This window comes from Mobula hypostoma, chromosome 8, assembly GCF_963921235.1.
Source record: "Mobula hypostoma chromosome 8, sMobHyp1.1, whole genome shotgun sequence".
Classification (NCBI taxonomy): domain Eukaryota; kingdom Metazoa; phylum Chordata; class Chondrichthyes; order Myliobatiformes; family Myliobatidae; genus Mobula; species Mobula hypostoma.
This window is the reverse complement of record NC_086104.1, coordinates 114,919,494-114,940,287: the sequence shown is the minus strand read 5'-3', so window position 1 is coordinate 114,940,287 and position 20,794 is coordinate 114,919,494. Positions and strand designations below refer to the sequence as shown.

The 20,794-nt window shown below is 42.9% G+C and overlaps 1 protein-coding gene across 1 annotated transcript in view; it reads left to right on the top strand.

The window, feature by feature from the left end:
• The window catches only part of LOC134351185 (sialic acid-binding Ig-like lectin 12), an 80,769-nt gene that overhangs the window by 6,348 nt on the left and 53,627 nt on the right, over window positions 1-20,794 (top strand). The window contains exons 2-3 of the mRNA XM_063057296.1: window positions 13,982-14,063; window positions 14,993-15,361. Coding sequence (XP_062913366.1) covers window positions 14,024-14,063; window positions 14,993-15,361 — 409 coding nt within the window. The 5' untranslated portion in view covers window positions 13,982-14,023. The remainder of the gene's footprint in view (window positions 1-13,981; window positions 14,064-14,992; window positions 15,362-20,794) is intronic.

Here is a 20,794-nt window from a genome sequence, read left to right as displayed (position 1 = left end):
TTAATGCCCCACCTCTCCTTCATACCCCATCCGTTCTCTCGTTTTTCTCCCTTTGTCCCTCTCACTATGCACCTTGCTCATCCTTTGGGCTCCCCCACCCTTTCTTTCCCCCTAGGCCTCCCGTCCCATGATCCTCTCATGTCCCTTTTGCCAATCACCTGTCCAGCTCTTGGCTCCATCCTCTCCCTCCTGTCTTCTCCTATCATTTTGGATCTCCCCCTCCCTCTCCCACTTTCAAATCTCTTACTAGCTCTCCTTTCAGTTAGTCCTGACAAAGGGTCTCGGCCCGAAACGTCCACTGTACCTCTTCCTAGAGATGCTGCCTGGCCTGCTGTGTTCACCAGCAACTTTTATGTGTGTTGTTATCTGAATTATATGCTTTTCTAAATAGCTCTCTCAAAGATGTACTTACTTTGGTTACATTTTTAACCCTCCTATTAACATACTGTCGCATCTGTAGATACTGATAAAAGTCTTGTTTTTCTAGTAAGTGTTTCTCTTTAAGCATTTCAAAACTGAACAGTGTTCCTTCTTTCATTATATTGCAAAGAGCTGTTATTCCTTTAGCTGTCCAGTCTAGCACCCAGTTTATTCAGTGTAAAATCCGAGTCATATGCACACCATTTAAGAATTGCAATATCTCGCTCTAGTTTATATTCTTTTATAATAGTTTTCCGTATTTTAAAGTCTATTTCACCCATGGGTTATCAATAGTATTTATGTACATTTGTCGGTTGTTATCAGCCAAAATTGCCTGTATAGGGATGGGAAGTATCCCCTCCTCAATGTTTTTCCATCGAGCATCATATGATGGGTTGCACCAGCATATCACAGCTCTCAATTATGCTGCAAAATAATAATCTCTAAGAGAAGGTAGGCCCCATCCCCCCTTTTCCTTGGCTAATTGCGAAGTTTTGAGACAAACTCTAGACCTTTTAACTTGCCATATATATATTGATAGCATCTTGTTCCATACATTGAATTGATTTTGGTTAATCTCTATTGGTAGGGTCTGAAAGAAATATAATAGTCTGAGCAGTATATTTATTTTAATAGATTCAATCCTTGAACTGAGACTAAAAAAGGAATTAGGTTCCATCTTGATATATCTTCCTTAATTTTTTTTATATATAGGCTGATAAATGCATTCTGATAATTTTGACAAATCTTTTGGCATAATGATGCCCAAATATTTGAAAGACTCTTTTTGCCATGCCCAGGGTTATCTACTTTCAATTTCTCTTGGTGGGCTATAGTTATATGAAGGTAATTGGGTTGTATCTATGTTGATCTTGCATCCTGATAATTGACCATACTGTTTAAAGGATTGCATCAATTTAGGTAAAGAGTATGTTGGTTGCCCTAGATAGATCAAAATGTCATCTGCGTAACAGGCCAATTTATGCTCTGTCCCTTTAGTAGTAATTCCTCTGATATCTTCATTTTGTCTGATGTATTGAGCAAATGGTTCCAGATATAATGCGAAGAGTAGCGGTGACCATGCACAACCCTGTCTTGTGCCCCTTTCTGGGGTAAATATTTGATAAATATCCATTGATTTTAATCCTAGCAGTAGGGTTGTCATATAGTGCCTGTATAGTTTTAATAATTGTGTCATGAAAACCAAATCCATGTAAAACTCTGTAAAGAAAATTCCAATTAACGGAATCAAATGTCTTTTCAGCATCCACACTTATCACTATTGCTTCAATTTTATTTTCTTGTATATGATCCATAATGTGAAGTGTCCTTCGTATATTGTCTTGTGTTTGGTGGTGTTGTATAAAAACCTGTCTGATCATTATGTATCAGTATGGGTAGAAACTCCTCTAATCATTTGGCCATGATGGAGGTAAATATTCTATAATCTACATTAAGAATGGATATTGGTTTAAATGACCCACATTCCATTTTATCTTTGCCTTCTTTCGGTATAACTGAGATTATCTCCTCCTTCCAGCTGGTGGCATTTGTGTCTTTCTTAGAGCCCAGTTCAGTGTGGGGAGTAAAACAGGAATTAACTCATTTTTAAATTCTTTGTACCACTCTGCCGTATACCCATCTGAACCTGGTGACTTGCTTAATTTAAGCCTACTAATAGGAGCTTTTAGTTCAACTTCAGTTATGTGAACAGTCATCGTTCTATTTTGTTCTTCACTTCAAGTGAACTCCAGAGAATTCAGGAAAGTGTCAGTTTGGGTTATGCTTCCCCCTGGAACTTTGGAATATAGAGTTTTGTAAAACACTTCAAAAGCTTTTGAATTTCACTTAGCTTATTTTTTTTTAATCATTTTTGTTCTTGGATCCCTAATTCTATGACTTGTATTTTTTGCTATCTTTTATCTTCAGTTTCCACGCCAGTATTTTTATAGATTTAGATCCACTTTCATAGTGTCTGTTTCAGAAACATTAATTTTTTCCTGATTTCTTCTGTAGCCAAACTATTAATTTCATTCCATTTTTTTTATTTTCTCTAATGTATCCTGTGCCAAATTCAGTTTGTGTTTTTTTCCTCGTTCTTTCAGCCTATTTTGTAATTCCTCTCATGTTTTATTCCTTGTTTTTTTCTTATATGAAGATATCGGTATAATTTTCCCTCTTAAGACAACCTTCAGAGTTTCCCATAGAATGGGAGGTGAAACCTCTCCATTATCATTGAATTCTAAGTAAAGACCAGTTTCTTTTTTAATTTGTTCCTTAAAGTAGGGATCATTGAGTAGACTTGAATTTAGCTTCCAAATAGTATTCTTTGTTGTAGGTCATAATCAACAGATAGATATATATAGGTGCATGGTCACTTACATCTATTGTCCCAATTCCACAGGTGTTTATTTTGTCTTTTATCTTTTCCAAATGTTATGAAATTGTCTATTCTTGTATATACAGAATGGGGGGCAGAATAATGAGTGTAATCCCTTCTGTCGGGGAAAAGTCCCTCTATTTATCAATTAAACCAACATCCTCAAAAAGTGTATTAACTCTCTTTCGAAAAGGATTTTGTTTCATAGGTTTTTCTATTGGAAGAGTCTAACTTTGGTTGTAATTGTAAACTTAAGTCTCGCCCACGTATCAGGAGACCTTCTGTTTCCGTTACCATAACATTAGTAATTTTCTGAAAGAAATTAATATCACTTTCTGGGGGTGCATATATATTCAATAGAGTAACTGGATTTCCATCTATATTCCCCCTTACCAGAATTTATCTGCTCTCCTTATCTCCCATTTTGAATATTTTTTCAAAATTTAGCTTGCTTGAGATAAGAATCGCAACTCCTCTCCTATGTCCTGATGAGGAGAAAAGCAAATTAGTGAAGCCCATTCTCTTTAGTTTTCCATGCTCATTATCACTTAAGTGAGTTTCCTGTAAATATACTACATAGGCTTCTTCTTTTTTGCATTTTGGATAGAATTTTACTGTGTTTGATTGGATTTAACAGCCCATTGACATTGAAAGAAATGTATTTTACTTTGTCCTTCGCCATGTGTATTTATCTGTCAATATATCATTGGAATTAGTAGAATAAAACTTAATCGATCTACTCCCTGAACAAATAAGAACCAAGAAACATGAATAATAAAAAAAAGGCAACGAAGGTGTGATTCCAAGGCTGAGGTCTCTAGCAGATGACCCTGGGTTGAGCTGGAGGGAATGTCTAGCAGTGGGGGATAGCCCCAACTCCCTGTGAGTTGGGGGCCCCATTACAGTGACCATAAAAGTAAGTGAACAAGTCTATGTCCATTACACAGAAAAGATTTCCCTGTGTATTTCTCCCCTATATATATATTCTCATTTAGGTGGGGAAAAAGGAGTGGATGAATGAATTAAAAAATTGAGTAATATAAAATCCACATTATAATAAATATTTCTTGAAATAGGTATAGCACCGTCTATTTTTGCTTCCGTTTATCTTATCAACACTTTTAAAGTTCACCAAACCTTAAAACCTTCTGGAGGGGTTGAGGTCTGTCTTTGGAAAACTCACAGTCCCTTCCTGATATTCTCTCGCCCTCCTCCCATCCCCTGCTTTCTCGGTTCTCTTACTATTTCCCAAGCAGATTGGGATAACTGTTCAGCTAGGATTTCCCTCGCTTTGATCACGCTGTGACCAAGTTATCAGAAGATGCCGATAAGAGAGATAAGCGAGAGACAAATGGGGGAAACATTCAAAATGCTAATAAGAGAGAGACGAAAGGGATTAACGAAAAGGAGGCACAGTTCTGAGTATTGTTTAGACCAGTTGCTTTGAACCTGAACTGTTTGAAGTTTGATGGACAGGCGATACCCCAGCAGGGGGATAAAAGGAACAGGTTCGCTAAGGCAAGGGACACACCACGACACCACGAGATAACGAGACCCTGGAAGTGCGGTGTGCCCCCACAAGTTGGTGAGGGTCTCGAGGTCTGGAGGTCTGGTGGAGGTTTTGGAGGTCTGGTCGCGGGACCAACCATAGACACACAGGGTGAGACGGTACGATTGGCGGGAACCTGGTGTGTGTGTCCACCCTTGCCTGGGTGCCGGGTTCACCGCAGAAGAACGATCGTATCCGGAATGGAGGGGTCACAGTCGGTGACCTCAGAAGACATTACAAAGGGCTCGCCCGAAAGCTAACTGCGAGGAATATCAAAGGTCTGTTTGAATCCGATTTGAATATCATCATTCTATCAATCATTCTATCATTCATTCTCTCTCTCTCTCTCTCTCTCTCTCTCTCTCTCTCTCTCTCTCTCTCTCCTCTCTCTCTCTCTTCCCAATGGCATGACAGCGATTACTGCGAACTGAAACTGAACTGAACTCTGTGTCACTTGAGACTGATCATTTTACCCCTAGACTGCGATAGAGCTTGATTGATCCTATTATCCTAGTTCTGTGTACATGTGTGTTTATTCATTGCTAACCTGTTGCATTTATATCCTTACTATTAGAGTACTGTGTTACTTATTTCTTTAATAAAACTTTCTTAGTTTCAGTAATCCAGACTCCAACTAAGTGGTCCATTTCTGCTGGTTTGGCAACCCAGTTACGGGGTACGTAACAACGCTGACGGGCAGACCTCTGCAGGGAGCAGGGTTTTAGATTTTTAGATCATTGGGATCTCTTCTGGGGAAGGTGGGACCTGTACAGATTGGATGGGTTGCACCTGAATTCAAGGGGGAGCGATATCCTTGCAGGTAGGTTTGTTAGCATGGATCGGGAGGGTTTAAACTAACTTGCAAGGGGGTTGGGACCCGGAGCGATAGAGCAGTGAAAGAAGTGCATGGAGTAAAGCTAGATGTAACATATAGAGAGGCTTTGAGGAAAGAGAAGCAGAATAAGCAGAATAAAGTTGTGTAAAGGTAGTAAGGTAGAAGGGCTAAAGTGTGTGTACCTCAATGCAAGAAGCATCAGGAACAAAGGTGATGAACTGAGAGCTTGGATACATACATGGAATTATGATGTAGTGGCCATTACAGAGACTTGGCTGGCACCAGGGCAGGAATGGATTCTCAATATTCCTGGATTACAGTGCTTTAAAAGGGATAGAGAGGGGGAAAAAGGGGAGGAGGGGTGGCATTACTGGTCAGGGATACTACTACAGCTACAGAAAGGGTGGGTAATGTAGCAAGATCCTCTTTTGAGTCAATATGGGTGGAAGTCAGGAACAGGAAGGGAGCAGTTACTCTATTGGGGGTATTCTATGGGCCCCCTGGTAGCAGCAGAGATACAGAGGAGCAGATTGGGAGGCAGATTTTGGAAAGGTGCAAAAATAACAGGGTTGTTATCATGGGTGACTTTAACTTCTCTAATATTGATTGGCACCTGATTAGTTCCAAGGGTCTAGATGGGGCAGAGTTTGTTAAGTGTGTCCAGGATGGATTCTTGTCACAGTATGTTGATAGGCCGACTAGGGGGAATGCCATACTAGATCTAGTACTGGGTAATGAACCAGGTCAGGTCACAGATCTCTCAGTGGGTGAGCATCTGGGGGACAGTGACCACCGCTCCCTGGCCTTTAGCATTATCATGGAAAAGGATAGAATCAGAGAGGACAAGAAAATTTTTAATTGGGGAAGGGCAAATTGTGAGGCTATAAGGCTAGAACTTGCAGGTGTGAATTGGGATGATGTTTTTGCAGGGAAATGTACTATGGACATGTGGTCGATGTTTGGAGATCTCTTGCAGGATGTTAGGGATAAATTTGTCCCAGTGAGGAAGATAAAGAATGGTAGGGTGAAGGAACCATGGGTGACAAGTGAGGTGGAATATCTAGTCAGGTGGAAGAAGGCAGCATACATGAGGTTTTGCAAGCAAGGATCAGATGGGTCTATTGAGGAATATAGGGAAGCAAGAAAGGAGCTTAAGAAGGAGCTGAGAAGAGCAAGAAGGGGGCATGAGAAGGTCTTGGCGAGTAGGGTAAAGGAAAACCCCAAGGCATTCTTCAATTCTGTGAAGAACAAAAGGATGACAGGTGTGAAGGTAGGACCGATTAGAGATAAAGGTGGGAAGATGTGCCTGGAGGCTGTGGAAATGAGTGAGGTCCTCAATGAATACTTCTCTTCAGTATTCACCAATGAGAGGGAACTTGATGATGGTGAGGACAATATGAGTGAGGTTGATGTTCTGGAGCATGTTGATATTAAGGGAGAGGAGGTGTTGGAGTTGTTAAAATGCATTAGGACAGATAAGTCCCCGGGCTCTGATGGAATATTCCCCAGGCTGCTCCACGAGGTGAGGGAAGAGATTACTGAGCCTCTGGCTAGGATCTTTATGTCCTCATTGTCCACAGGAATGGTACCGGAGGATTGGAGGGAGGTGAATGTTGTCCCCTTGTTCAAAAAGGGTAGTCGGGATAGTCCGGGTAATTATAGACCAGTGAGCCTTACGTCTGTGGTGGGAAAGCTGTTGGAAAAGATTCTTAGAGATAGGATCTATGGGCATTTCATTTTAGCTGATCCAATTTTCTTCTCAATCTCCTGCCTTCTTCCCGTATCCCTTCATGCCCTGACCAATCAAGAATTTATCAACCTCTGCCTTAAATATACATAAAGACTTGGCCTCCACAGCTGTCTGTGGCAAAGAATTCCACAGATTCATTACCACCTGGCTGAAGAAATTCCTCCTCATCTCCGTTCTAAAAGGACACCCCTGTATTCTGAGGTTGTGTTTTCTAGTCTTAGACTGGCTCACCATAAGAACACCATCTCCACATCCTCTCTATCAAGGCCTTTCACTGTTTGATAGGTTTCAATGAGGTCACCCCTCATTCTTCTGAACTCCAGTGAATACAGGCCCAGAGCCATCAAATGCTTTTCATGTGACAAGCCATTCTATCCTGGAATAATTTTCATGAACTTCCTTTGAACCCTCTCCAGTTTCAGTACATCCTTTCTAAGATAACTGCTCTCAATACTCCAAGTGAGGCCTCACCAGTGCTTTTTAAAGTTTCAGCTCTACATCCTTGCTTTTATAATCTAATCTCAAAATGAATGCTAACACTGCATTTGCCTTCCTCGCCGCAGTCTCAACCTGCAAATTAACCTTTAGGGATTCCGGTACAAGGACTCCAAAGAATCTTTATGTCTCAATTTTTTGTATTTTCTCTCTATTTAGAAAATAGTCATCCCTTTTATTTCTTCTACCAAGGTGCATGACCATACACTTCCCAACACTGTTCCATCTGCCACTTCTAAGCCCATTCTCCTAATCCGTCTAAGTCCTTCTCTACTTCTTTGAAACTACCTGTCCCTCTGCCTAACTTCATATTGTTACGTACCCCATAACTGGGTTGCCAAACCAGCAGAAATGGACCACTTAGTTGGAGTCTGGATTACTGGAACTAAGAAAGTTTTATTAAAGAAATAAGTAACACAGTACTCTAATAGTAAGGATATAAATGCAACAGGTTAGCAATGATAAAACACACATGTACACACAACTAGAGTAATAGGAATCAACCAAGCTCTATCGCAGTCTAGGGGTAAAATGATCAGTCTCAAGTGACGCAGAGTTCAGTTCAGTTTAGTTCAGTTCACAGTAATCGCTGTTGTGCCTTTGGGGAGAGAGAGGGGGAGAGAGAGAGAGAGGGAGAGAGAGCGAATGATGATATTCAAATCGGATTCAAACAGACCTTTGATATTCCTCGCAGTTAGCTTTCGAGCGAGCCCTTTGTAATGTCTTCTGAGGTCACCGACTGTGACCCCTCCGTTCCGGATACGATCGTTCTTCTGCGATGAACCCGGGACCCAGGCAAGGGCGGACACACACACCAGGTTCCCGCCGATCGTACCTTTCCACCCTGTGCGTCTATGGTTGGACCCGCGACCAGACCTCCAAAACCTCCACCAACTTGTGGGGGGGGGTGGGCACAACGCACTTCCAGGGTCTCGTTATCTCGTGGTGTTGTGGTGTGTCCCTTGCCTTAGCAAACCTGTTCCTTTTATCCCCCTGCTGGGGTATCGTCTGTCCATCAAACTTCAAACAGTTCAGGTTCAAAGCAAGCGGTCTGACAATACCCGGAACTGTGTCTCTTTTTGTTAATCTCTCTCGTCTCTCATTAACATTTGGAATGTTTCTCTCTTTGTCTCTCTTATCAGCATCAATCTTCTGATAACTTGGTCTTTTGTCACACCCCTACCCTTCAAAGTATTTTTACCGGGGTAAAAATTATAGGCATGAATAGATTATTAGATACACACAAATATACATGGTCATCAGCTATTTGGCTAATACAGAGAACTTTGAGTTGTCAACAGCTTGACAGACAGTCAGCAATCACATTTTCCGTTCCTTTTATATGTGTTATTTTAATAATCCTCTAAAACCAGGCTCCAATTTAGCAAACTTCATAGTGGCCAAAAACACTAAAGAGTTGTGATCAGTGTAACTTCTCAGTGGTTTTCGTCCCGGACACAGATAACAAGGGTCGTCCCATACCAACTTAGCATTCTTTGGCAAGGGCTTAGTAAGAGAGTGGGTAATATCCGCAAAGTTTTTTTTTTGCAAAACTTCCGATAGTACCCCACCATCTCCAAGAACCTTCTCAGGGCTCTCTTGTCTGTCGGGGTGGGGACTTCAGAGATAGCCCGCACCTTAGCCTGCATCGGAGCCAGCTGCCCCTGTCCTACCACAAATCCCAGCTAAGTGACCTTCGCGTGGCTGAATTCACTTTTTTGTGAGGTTCACTGTCAGGCTGGCTTCAAACAGCCGTTTAAACAGTGCCACAATGTGCTCCTCCCACGTGTCACTCCAGACCACTACATCACCAATATACGCTTCTGCGTTCTTTAGCCCTTTTGTCACTGAATTTATCATCCTATAGGGGTGTTGCTCACTAGACTGACCTGATGTGACAACACCATGGTCCGGTTCTTTGCATTGCCTCGGGACATCCGGACATACGTGTGCGCACCGTTTAATTAGCTCTCTTAGCGGGTCGCTTTGTTCGGGGATTAAGGGAGAGACCTTATCAGCAAAGTTGGCCAAAACAATAGACTTCTCCCATCTGGTCGGCACCATACTTATCTTTTCAAAATGGGTTTTCCCCTTATCAGGTGGCACCCTAGCCTCATTAATTTTCGTGATAACACCGACTAGGTCTGCTCGCCTATCGTGGCAAGCTGTTAGCATATCAAAAGCCCGTAACCGTGTTAGCTCACGTCTACAATGGTCAATAACATCCTTCCTCCTGTGTGGCCAGTAAAACTCTTTCATGATTCCGCCGACTGTTTTCCTCACCCCAAAATGTCCACCGAGGGGTATCTTGTGGGCCAGGTTAAGAATCTCATCCCCATAAATTTTTGGCACCACCCCCCATTCCTCATCTGCGGGCACGGTACTTGGTCTCCATTTCTTCCTTAGTACTCCCTCCTCCACACAATAGCCTTTTTAATTCTGCTTCAGAGAGAGCTATCTCCGCCAAAACCATCAGCTCCTCGTCTCACTCCTGTGCCTGTACAAATTCCTTCCTTGATAATGATAAATCTACCTTAATTTCCATTTCACTACGCTCCTTCTTTTCACTTTCTAACCCCTCCTCGTATAAGGCTGGTAAAAGCGTCTCCACTAAATCTATATTAGCTTCGGCAGCCTTTCTGGACACACGCCGAGTCACTGCGCAAACGGGGTAAACCTGTGAGTCCATGGGCGGGGCCCCAAAGCTGGCAGGCTGGCTTGTCAATCTTACTGCTGGGTACATCTCTTCACTGGCGAGGTCATTACCGAGTAAGCCCTCCATGTCTTTCATCGGTAGTTCGGGCCTCACCCCGATCGTGACCGGTCCAGAGACCAAATCGCTTTTTAGGTGTATCTGGTGCAAAGGTACTGCTTCAGTCCCTTTCCCAATGCCTTTTATGACCCTGACCTCCCCAGTCTGGGTCTCTGAACTAAAATCTAAAACACTCCTTAAGATCAGGGACTGACATGCTCCCGTGTCTCTCCAGATCCGTACTGGAACTGGGTTTAACCCCTCCTTCACCGACACCAATCCAGCCGAGATAAACTTCTCGCGCCCTTCCTGAACTTTATCAGACCTCTTCTCCTAGTGGTTTGCTTACCAGCTCAATACAGCTAGTCAGAACCGTCGTTTTCCCTTTTCCCGTCTCCTTCTTTGGGGCAAAGCACCTGGACGCAAAGTGTCCGACTTTCCCACAATTAAAGCATACGACCCCAGGAGACGTCCTACCAAATTGCTCCCTGTCTACCTTATCCTTCTCTCCTTCTCACTAGTCCACGGCTTACTTTCTGACTTTTCTGGCGGACTCTCCCCGCCGTCCTGACTACCCTTCTGGTAGCCTTTACTCGAGGTAAACTTCATTTTATTTGTCAACGCGTACTCATCCGCTAGCTTAGCAGTTGCGGCTAAAGTGTCTGCCTCTTTCTCATCGAGGTAGGGTCTCATACCCTCAGGGACACAACCTTTAAACTGCTCAATCAGGATGAGCTGTAGCAGTCTGTCGTAATCCCCATTGACCCCTTTCGAGGCGCACCAACGCTCACAATATGTCTGCATCGCACGGGCAAACTCCAAATACGTGCGGTCCCACTGCTTCCTCGCATTCCGGAACCTCTGCCGGTATGCCTCCGGGACCAACTCATAAATCCTGAGGATGGCCTCTTTCACCACCTCATACCTCTGGGCATCTTCTGCGGACAAAGCCAACTTCCCCTTAAAAAGATTCAACCGTTTGGCCACAGCTGCCAATTCTGCTTTCCTGGCATCCTCTAATGCCTCCAAGGTCGGCGCCTTTAGAAATTCCTCAATCTCCATTTCTGCTGTTTGCCTTTCCTTTCTTTAGGGAATTTTAACCCAATCAATTTACCCCGTCCCAAAGTTAGCGTTCAAAATCCTGGATGAGAACCCCACTTATGTTACGTACCCCATAACTGGGTTGCCAAACCAGCAGAAATGGATCACTTAGTTAGAGTCTGGATTACTGGAACTAAGAAAGTTTTATTAAAGAAATAAGTAACACAGTACTCTAATAGTAAGGATATAAATGCAACAGGTTAGCAATGATAAAACACACATGTACACAGAACTAGGATAATAGGAATCAACCAAGCTCTATCGCAGTCTAGGAGTAAAATGATCAGTCTCAAGTGATGCAGAATTCAGTTCAGTTTAGTTCAGTTCACAGTAATTGCTGTTGTGCCGTTGCGGAGAGAGAGAGGGAGAGCGAATGATGATATTCAAATCGGATTCAAACAGACCTTTGATATTCCTCGCAGTTAGCTTTCGGGCAAGCCCTTTGTAATGTCTTCTGAGGTCACCGACTGTGACCCCTCCATTCCGGATACGAACGTTCTTCTGCGGTGAACCCGGCACCCAGGCAAGGGCGGACACACACACCAGGTTCCCGCCGATCGTACCTTTTCACCCTGTGCATCTATGGTTGGTCCCGCGACCAGACCTCCAAAACCTCCACCAACTTGTGGGGGGGGGGGTGGGCACAACGCACTTCCAGGGTCTCGTTATCTCGTGGTGTTGTGGTGTTTTCCTTGCCTTAGCGAACCTGTTCCTTTTATTCCCCTGCTGGGGTATCGCCTGTCCATCAAACTTCAAACAGTTCAGGTTCAAAGCAACCGGTCTGTCAATACTCAGAACTGTGTCTCTTTTTGTTAATCTCTCTCGTCTTGGTCTTTTGTCACAATATTGTCTGCAAACTTTGCAACAAAACAATCAATTCCATCATCCAAATCACTGACATATAATGTAAAAAGAATCAGTCCCACACAGACCCTGTGGAACACCACTAGTCACTGGCAGCTAGTCAGGGAATAAGGCTTGCATCAGTTGTAGGGAAATTACTGGAGAAAATTCTTAGGGATAGGGTATACAGTATGAGCGTTTGGAAACCCATGACCTAATGAGGGAGAACAGGGAGAGAGAGAGTAATGAGGAGAGAGGCTTTGTGCAGGGCAGGAAAGTGTCTTACCAACTTTCAGTAAGTACATTTAATGTCAGAGAAATATATACAATATCCATCCTGAAATTCTTTTTCTTCACAAACATCCACAAAAACAGAGAAGTTCCCCAAAGAATGAATGACAGTTAAATGTTAGTGTTACGTAACCGGAAAAAATGAATATTAATGGAGACAAGCTATATAAAAACAACCAAACATTTATTAAGCACGTATAAATGATAAGGAAAAAAAACAAAGGAAAACTTTAACCGGAGGTTAACAGGTACACAACTGTTCACCAACTCCACTCGGCTCTGGTTCTTAAAGCGTTAAATGCGAAAACAGTTCTTTCAGTGATAACTTTGAAAGTCCAACCGTTTTACACATTCAATTGGGAGAGACTTCTCTGGAGAAAGATTTCTTCACAGATGCACCTTTACTGCTGGTTCTGTCCACAGGATTCACGATGCCGAAAATAAACAGTGTAAATCAACTGACTTTAAATTCCTTTAGAGAGAGAGAGCACCTTTTTGCATGAACTCATTGCCCTTTTGCAAGAGTTATCTCGATGCAGGTTCTCTCCAATGAAGACTCAATAAGGTTGATTCTTTATTAAACTGCCAAACGATGCCGACTTCTCTTGATCCTTCGATCCTTCACTCTCCCTTCAACTGTTGGAATTGAGTAGATTGGCACTTCCAGCCACAAATTCCCAGTCCAATTATACAATATCTTGTAAGAGAATGCACCTTCCGTTTTAAAAATGAAACTGTGTCACAAAAACAAACACGCAACAGAAATGGAGGCACAACACGTTCTACCTGGAAATCTACAAACTCAAAAACTAACTGCGTCACCTGGGTCGACCCTTATATAGTCACGGGGGCACATGTTATCACGTGACCTCACATCGGCGGGAAAATCACATCAGGTGACCTCCAAAAGACCATTACAGCATTCTCACACAAAGAACAGATCTCCTTGAGCACGTAACAGTTAGAACCACAAAACACCCCCAGCTCTGCCCTCTCATGCATAAGCAGCAGCAAAGCGACAACTACCCCCCCGCTTCCCCACCAGTAAAAAAGCAACAGCACCACTCCTCCCCCCACCACCGAGCATGATCCTCCTTGGTTTTGGTGAATGTATCAACGTAAATTTTACAGATTGTCTGCTGTCTTTCAAAACAGATAGTATGGTGTGACATTCTTTCAACGAATGGTGTGAGTTTCTCAGGCTGTTAAAAGGTTTGGCCGAATGCTTGTCTCCTTCTCAGCCTCAGGGCAGAGAACCACCCTTCACACAGTTGATTAAAGTGATCCACAAAGATTTTGTCCACAAATGGTTTAAAACTCTGTCAACACACATCAAAGTTACTGGTGAACACAGCAGGCCAGGCAATCTGACGAAGGGTCTCAGCCCGAAATGTCGACTGTACCTCTTCCTAGGGATGCTGCCTGGCCTGCTGCATTCACCAGCAACTTTGATGTGTGCTGCTTGAATTTCCAGCATCTGTAGAATTCCTCGTGTTTGCGTTTTTAAAGCTCTGCCAAAGCTGCCAGGCAGGAGAAGGGGTCTCACTAACTGTGTTCTCTTTTAGACCCTGAGAGCAGGAAACGGACAGAATACCTGGGATTGCACGATGATTGGAAAGTGGTATTTTCTCCTATCAATTCTGCAAGGTACCAGCAACAGCAGCTCAGCTGATTAACTGTCAATGAGTTGGGATGGAAACTAATTTTGATAGAGGTTAACAGATTAGCGCTCCCTTAAATATCCTTCAGTACACACACATTGTTGCCAATCTGAGTAGTGCTCCTTTAATGCTCCTTTAGTACTCCCACATTGCTGCCATTCTGATTAGTGCTCCTTCAGTACACACACATTGTTGCCATTCTGATTAGTGCTCCTTTAATGCTCCTTTAGTACTCCCACATTGCTGCCATTCTGATTAGTGCTTCTTTAATGCTCCTTCAGTACACACACATTGTTGCCATTCTGATTAGTGCTCCTTTAATGCTCCTTTAGTACTCCCACATTGCTGCCATTCTGATTAGTGCTTCTTTAATGCTCCTTCAGTACAAACACATTGTTGCCATTCTGATTAGTGCTCCTTTAATGCTCCTTTAGTACTCCCACATTGCAGCCATTCTGATTGTACAGAAATCCAACAGTACTTGGAACCTACAGTTGTCCAGAGGCCACCCAGCAATCTCATGATTTAATCCTAGTCTATCAAGGGGCAATTTACAATGATCTATGAACCGGTATGTCTTTGGGAGGACGTGGTCATGGGGCAAATGTATAAACTTCTTACAGGCAGCAGCACGAATTGAACCCATCTGGCTTGTACTGTAAAGCATTTTGCTGACCAATACGCTACCAAGCTGCCTTATGTGGGGTCTCCAGATTTGCAGTGCTGATAGTGGAGTATTGCTGGCATTGTTCTTGTGTCTGTGTAAACTCCTTCAGTATTACCACCATTACTGCATAGTGCTTACCAAGAATTCTGCAGTACTCTGAGTACACACCAACAGCAGTGTAACTCTGTCAACACTGAGGATCTTCTTCAATACTGTCTTGTTGCTTAATATTCATAATCTCTCCTCAGTTGTAGTGTCAGAGGAATGGACAGCCGACATTCAACAAGAAGTTACAGTGCGGAAGGGCCTGTGTGCACACATTCGGTGTCAATACAGCTATCCATCACGTCTGGCAAATGACCAGCGGGTGGGAATCTGGTTTAACTCAAATAACCTGTTTTCATGGTCACAGATAGCCTTTCATTCCAAGAATAGCAGTCATATAATGCCAAAGTATCACCATCGGACCTGGCTCTCTGGAAACCTGAATGACAAGAACTGTTCCTTGAATATAAACAATGTTACACAGGAAGATGAAGGTCCTTATCACTTCAGAATTGAATTTAAAGACCTGGATCGCTATAGCTACTCCACCATAACACAACTACGTGTTGATGGTAAGTGTTTTGTCTAATTATATAATGACAGACACTCAGCAGTCAGGGAGAAATAGCCAAACTGTGCTGCTTTCCCAGTAACACAATTCACAAATCATTAATGCAGAATGGGATTATCAGTGACTTTGTTGTGCCTCCATCAGTTCTAACACAATCTCCAATTCACTGTCTATGCTATCATGTTATCTCCTTCACTTCTCTCTGTTATAAACTAAGTTACAGATGGACAACATTTTTACAGCACCGTTTATTTCCTCAGGATGTCTGAGCCTGCTTCCCAGTGTGGGTGGGCTCCATTAATGCTGGTATGGGAACAGCAAACAATATAGTGCAGCAATGCAGAGGGTCAAGCGGCATATGTGGCAGGAAAGGGATTTTTAACATTTCTAGTCAAAACCCTGCAACATTCTGTCCACTTCACAGCTCAATTTCCTGTCTATCACCAAACACAGCAGCCCATCTTGCAATCATCATTTTTAAGGTTAAAATAAAATGTAAGTCCCAGCACATCACACATTACCATCTAGACAAAATGACCTATTTATGCTAATACAGTCACTGGACATTAAGCACAGAAACTGTCCATTTAGTTCACCCTGTGCCGAGTCACGCCTGTCTGGTTCTGAAACACAGTTGTCTGTTCACCTCACAACAATTAACTTATCCAAACCTCCCCTATATGCTGCAATTCAGCCCCCATACACCACTTCTGTTGGCAGCTCTTTTCACGCTTACACCACCTTCTGAGGGAAGACGTTCTTCTTCAGATTTCTCTTAAATATTTCACCTTTCACCCTGAAGCATTGGCCTCCAGTTGTAGTCTCACCCAACCAAAAAACATGCATGGATACACCCGATCTGCATCCCTCATTACTTTGTATACGTCTATATGATCTCCCCTCATTCTCCTGTATTCCAGGGAATAAAGTTCAGGAAGTCCACAAGTCCTGTCGATTTTCTCTGCATTCTTTTAAACTTATTGATATATTTTCTATATTGTTTTTATTGGTTGGCTTATTTTACACAAAACAACGTTAATTTTGTAGGTTTATATTACATAATTGGATCTTCCCAGCCTCTTCAAAAAAAGGCAACAATTATATCAGTGCTCAAGACTCTCTGTAATTTACCTATCACCACAATAGGTCTATGGCAGGAACGATCTCAATGGCTCTTCACATGGCCTTAGATCACCTGGACAATGCACACACCTCTGTCACAATGCTTTTATGTTGGCTATAGCTTAGCATTCAACACCATAATTCACACAGTTCTGATCGATAAGCTACAGAACCTGGGCTTCTGTCCCTCTCTCTGCAAGTGGATTCTTGACCACAATCTGTGTGGATTGCTAATAATATCTCCTCCTCAGTGATGACCATCACTGACACACCCAAGGGCCCACTGTTCTCTCTTGATACTCATGACTGTGTGACTCAAATGCCATTGATAAATTTGCTGATGATGCTACCATTATTCCTAGAATCTCAGATGGAGACGCGAGAGCATACAGGAGCGAAATATGCTAGCTAGTTGAGTGGTGTCGTACCAATAACCTTGCAATCAATGTCAGTAAGATGAAAGAGCTGATTGTGAAGGATAAGATGAGGAAACATGAACCAATCCTCATAGAGGGATCAGAGTGGAGAGAGAGAGAGAGCAACTTCAAGTTCCTAGGTTTCAAGATCTCTGAGGATCTGACCTGGTCCCAACATATTGATGCAGCTATAAAGAAGGCAAGACAGCGGCTATATTTCATTAGGAGTTGAAGAGATTTTGTTTATCAGCTAAAACAGTCAAATTTCAATAGATATACCATGGAAAGCATTCTGACAGGCCACATCACTGTCTGGTATGGGTGGGTGCTACTGTACAGGACTGAAAGAACCTACAGAAAGTTGTAATATTAGTCAGCTCCATTTTGGGTTCTAGCCTCCGTAATCTAAGACGTCTTCAAGGAGCGGTGCCTCAGAGAAAGGTGGCATCCATTATTAAGGACCCATCCCCCAGGGCGTGCCTTCTTACTGTTAATGTCAGGAAGGAGGTGCAGAAGCCTGAAGGCACACACTTAGCGATTCAGGAACAGCTTCTTCCCCTCTGCAATCCAATTCCTAAAGGAACATTGAACCCATGAATATATATACACTCTTATTTACCAATTTTTTTTCTATATTATGTATTGCATAGTAATGCTGCTACTGTTAACAAATTTCATGACTCATGCCGGTGACAATAAACCTGATTCTGATTGTTAATTTGCTTCTCCTTTGCCATCTAAAATCATAATAAGTGAGCAGACCCACCCTCCAGCTTTTCCAAGCTTCCTGCAGTTCCTCAACATCACATAGTCACAGTTCAAACACTGCATAAACCTGAAAGCATGTACACCAGTCTTCAGTTGTTGTCAGACTCTTGAATGATAGGATGGACTGTTGACCTCAGCTACTTTGTTTTGATCCTGCAGTAAGTTATTTACCTGCACTGCACTTTCTCTGTAACTGTTGCTCTTTATTCTGCATTGTTATATTTTTGCCTTGTTCTACCTCAATGCACTGTGTAATGCTCTGTATATACAAGCTTTTCAAGTGACAATAATAAACCAATACTCTGCACATTCAACTGCAAGGCCTTTAGATTTGTGTAACACCAGCCCTCTGGTGCATTTACTCTGTCATTTCCTGTCACAATCTGTTTCTCCTTTTCTATGTTTACACATCTGTTTTGTGACTTATTTCTACTTTTTGCTTTAGCAATCTTTTCCAACTTTGATCTCACTTCCTCCATAAATCCCACTATTTTGTTCAAAATCCTCGCAGAGAGAGGTAGGTGAGGGGTTTCAGTGCAAATTGTCTCCATTTGTTGTGATAATTGCTAAATGTATATTGCAGAGACTCTGAGCCAGTGCTGCCTGAACAGGGAGCTGTGTCATCTACCTAGCCTTGTCTGTTGAAGGTGCCCAGGCTGAATGTGAGGGAAACTCTGTCTGTTCTGAAGCACCTCATCCTTGGGTTTTGACAGCAGAAAGCTGTTGTTTTGGTTTTAATTTTCCACAGTTCACCAACATTGAGAAAGGTTGCATAAGATTGGAATGTTGCAAAGGTTTTTTTTCTCTCAAACAACAGGGAAGACAGTGGGAGAGTACACATTAGGGAAAATAGTGGAAGCTATTATTGAAGATATTACAGGCAGAGCATTGGCTAGGTAACAAGGTAAATGGGATTTTTACTGATTGACGAAATGGAATGCAAGTGTACACAGGGATAGGTAAAGAAAACAAAGATATGGTTGCAAATCTTTCAGAAGACTCCAAAGAAGAAAATTAACTTCTGAAGAGGAGGACACAAAGCATAAAGGTAGAGTATGGGCAAAGTGTGGTGAATAGAGTAAACCATGGAAAACATGAAATAGACACCATTACAGCATAGAAACGAGCCCTTTGGCCCATCGAGTCCATGCTAAACTATTATTCTGCCTATTCCCATGGGCCTACACATCGCCCTCCATACCCCTCCCATCCATGGACTTATCCATACTTCTCTTAAATGTTCAAATTAAACCCACATCCACTACTTCACCTGGTAGCTCATTCCTCTGAGTGAAGAAATTTGCCCTCTTCCTCTTAAGTATTTCACCTTTCACCTTTAACATACGATCTCTACGTCTAGTCTCACCCACACTCAGGGAAGAAAGCCTTCCATTTACCCTATCTATACCCTCATAATATAAAAAAAAGGTACGTCGTATCCAGAATTTTTCCAGTTGGCTGACGACTTCCTCCCACACTGCTCTGACGTAGCGGGAAATCGTGTACGAGGCAAGTTACAGCAGTGGTTTGTCATTTTCTTTCTGCCAGGTGAGTTTTTCAAAGAGATCACCAGCTCATGAAATGCCTAGGCGTGCAGGGGAGCTGGCTGGATTCGAACTTGGGACCTCCCACCCCGCAGTCCAGCGCTGATGCCACTCTGCCACCAGCTGTGTCCCTCATAATATATACCTCTCCAAATCTCCCCTCATCTTCCTACGTTCCATGGAATTAAGTCTTACCCTATTCAACCTTCTACTACAACTCAGGTCCTCAAGTCCTGGTAACATTAGACATTGAAGCAGAATTACACCACCTGGCCCATTGAGTCTTCTCCGCCATTTAATCATGGCTGATCCTTTGTTCCCCTCCTCAACCCCATTCCGCAGCCTGCTCCCTGTAACTTTTGATGCTGTATCCAATAAGAACCTATCAATCTCTGCATTAAATACACCTAACGACTTGGCTTCCACAGCTGCCTGTGAGAACAAATTCCACAAATTCACAACCTTTGGCTCAAGTCTGTTTTAGATGGACCCCCCCTATCCTGAAGCTGTGCTCTCTTGTCCTAGACTCCCCGACCATGGGAAACATCCTTTCCACATCTGCTCTGTCTAGGCTTTTCAACATTCAAAAGGTTTCAATGAGATCCCCCCTCATTCTTCTAAATTCCAGCGAGCACAGACCCAAAGCCATCAAGCGTTCTTTGTATGATAACCCTTTCATTCCCGGAATCATCCTTGTGAACCTCCTCTGAACCCTCTCCAATGCCAGCACATCTTTTCTGAGATGAGGAGCACATCCTTGCTCTTGAATTCAAGACCTCTTGAAATGAATGCTAACATGGCATTTGCCTTCCTCACCACTGACTCAACCTGCAAGTAAACCTTTAGGGTGTTCTGCACAAGCACTCCCAAATCCCTTTGCATCTCAGATTTTTGGATTTTCTGCCTGTCTGAAAAATAGTCTGCACATTTAATTCTAATTCCAAAGTGCATGACCATGCATTTTCCAACATTGCATTTCATTTGCCACTTTCTTGCCCATTCTCCAAATCTGTCTAAGTCCTTCTGCAACCTACCTGTTTCCTCAGCACAGCTCCTCCACCAAACTTTGTATCATCTGGAAATGTGGCAACAAAGCCATCTGTCCCCATCACCTAATCATTGCTATACAGCATAAAAAGAAGTGGTCCCAACACTGACCCCTGTGGAACACCACTTGTCACTAACAGCCAACCTTTTATTTCCACTTGCTGCCTCCTGCTAATCAGCCAATGCTGTAACCATGTCATAGGACATATAAACATAGAAAACCTACAGCACATTACAGGCCCTTCGGCCCACAAAGTTGTGCCGAACATGTCCCTACCTTAGAAATTACTAGGCTTACCTATAGCCCTCTATTTTTCTAAGCTCCATGTACCTATCCAAAAGTCTCTTAAAAGACCCTATCGTATCCACCTCCACCACCATTGCTGGCAGCCCATTCCACGCACTCACCACTCTCTAAGTAAAAAACTTACCCCTGACATCCCCTCTGTACCTACTCCCCAGCACCTTAAACCTGTGCCCTCTTGTGGCAACCATTTCAGCCCTGGGAAAAAGCCTCTGACTATCCACACAGTCAAT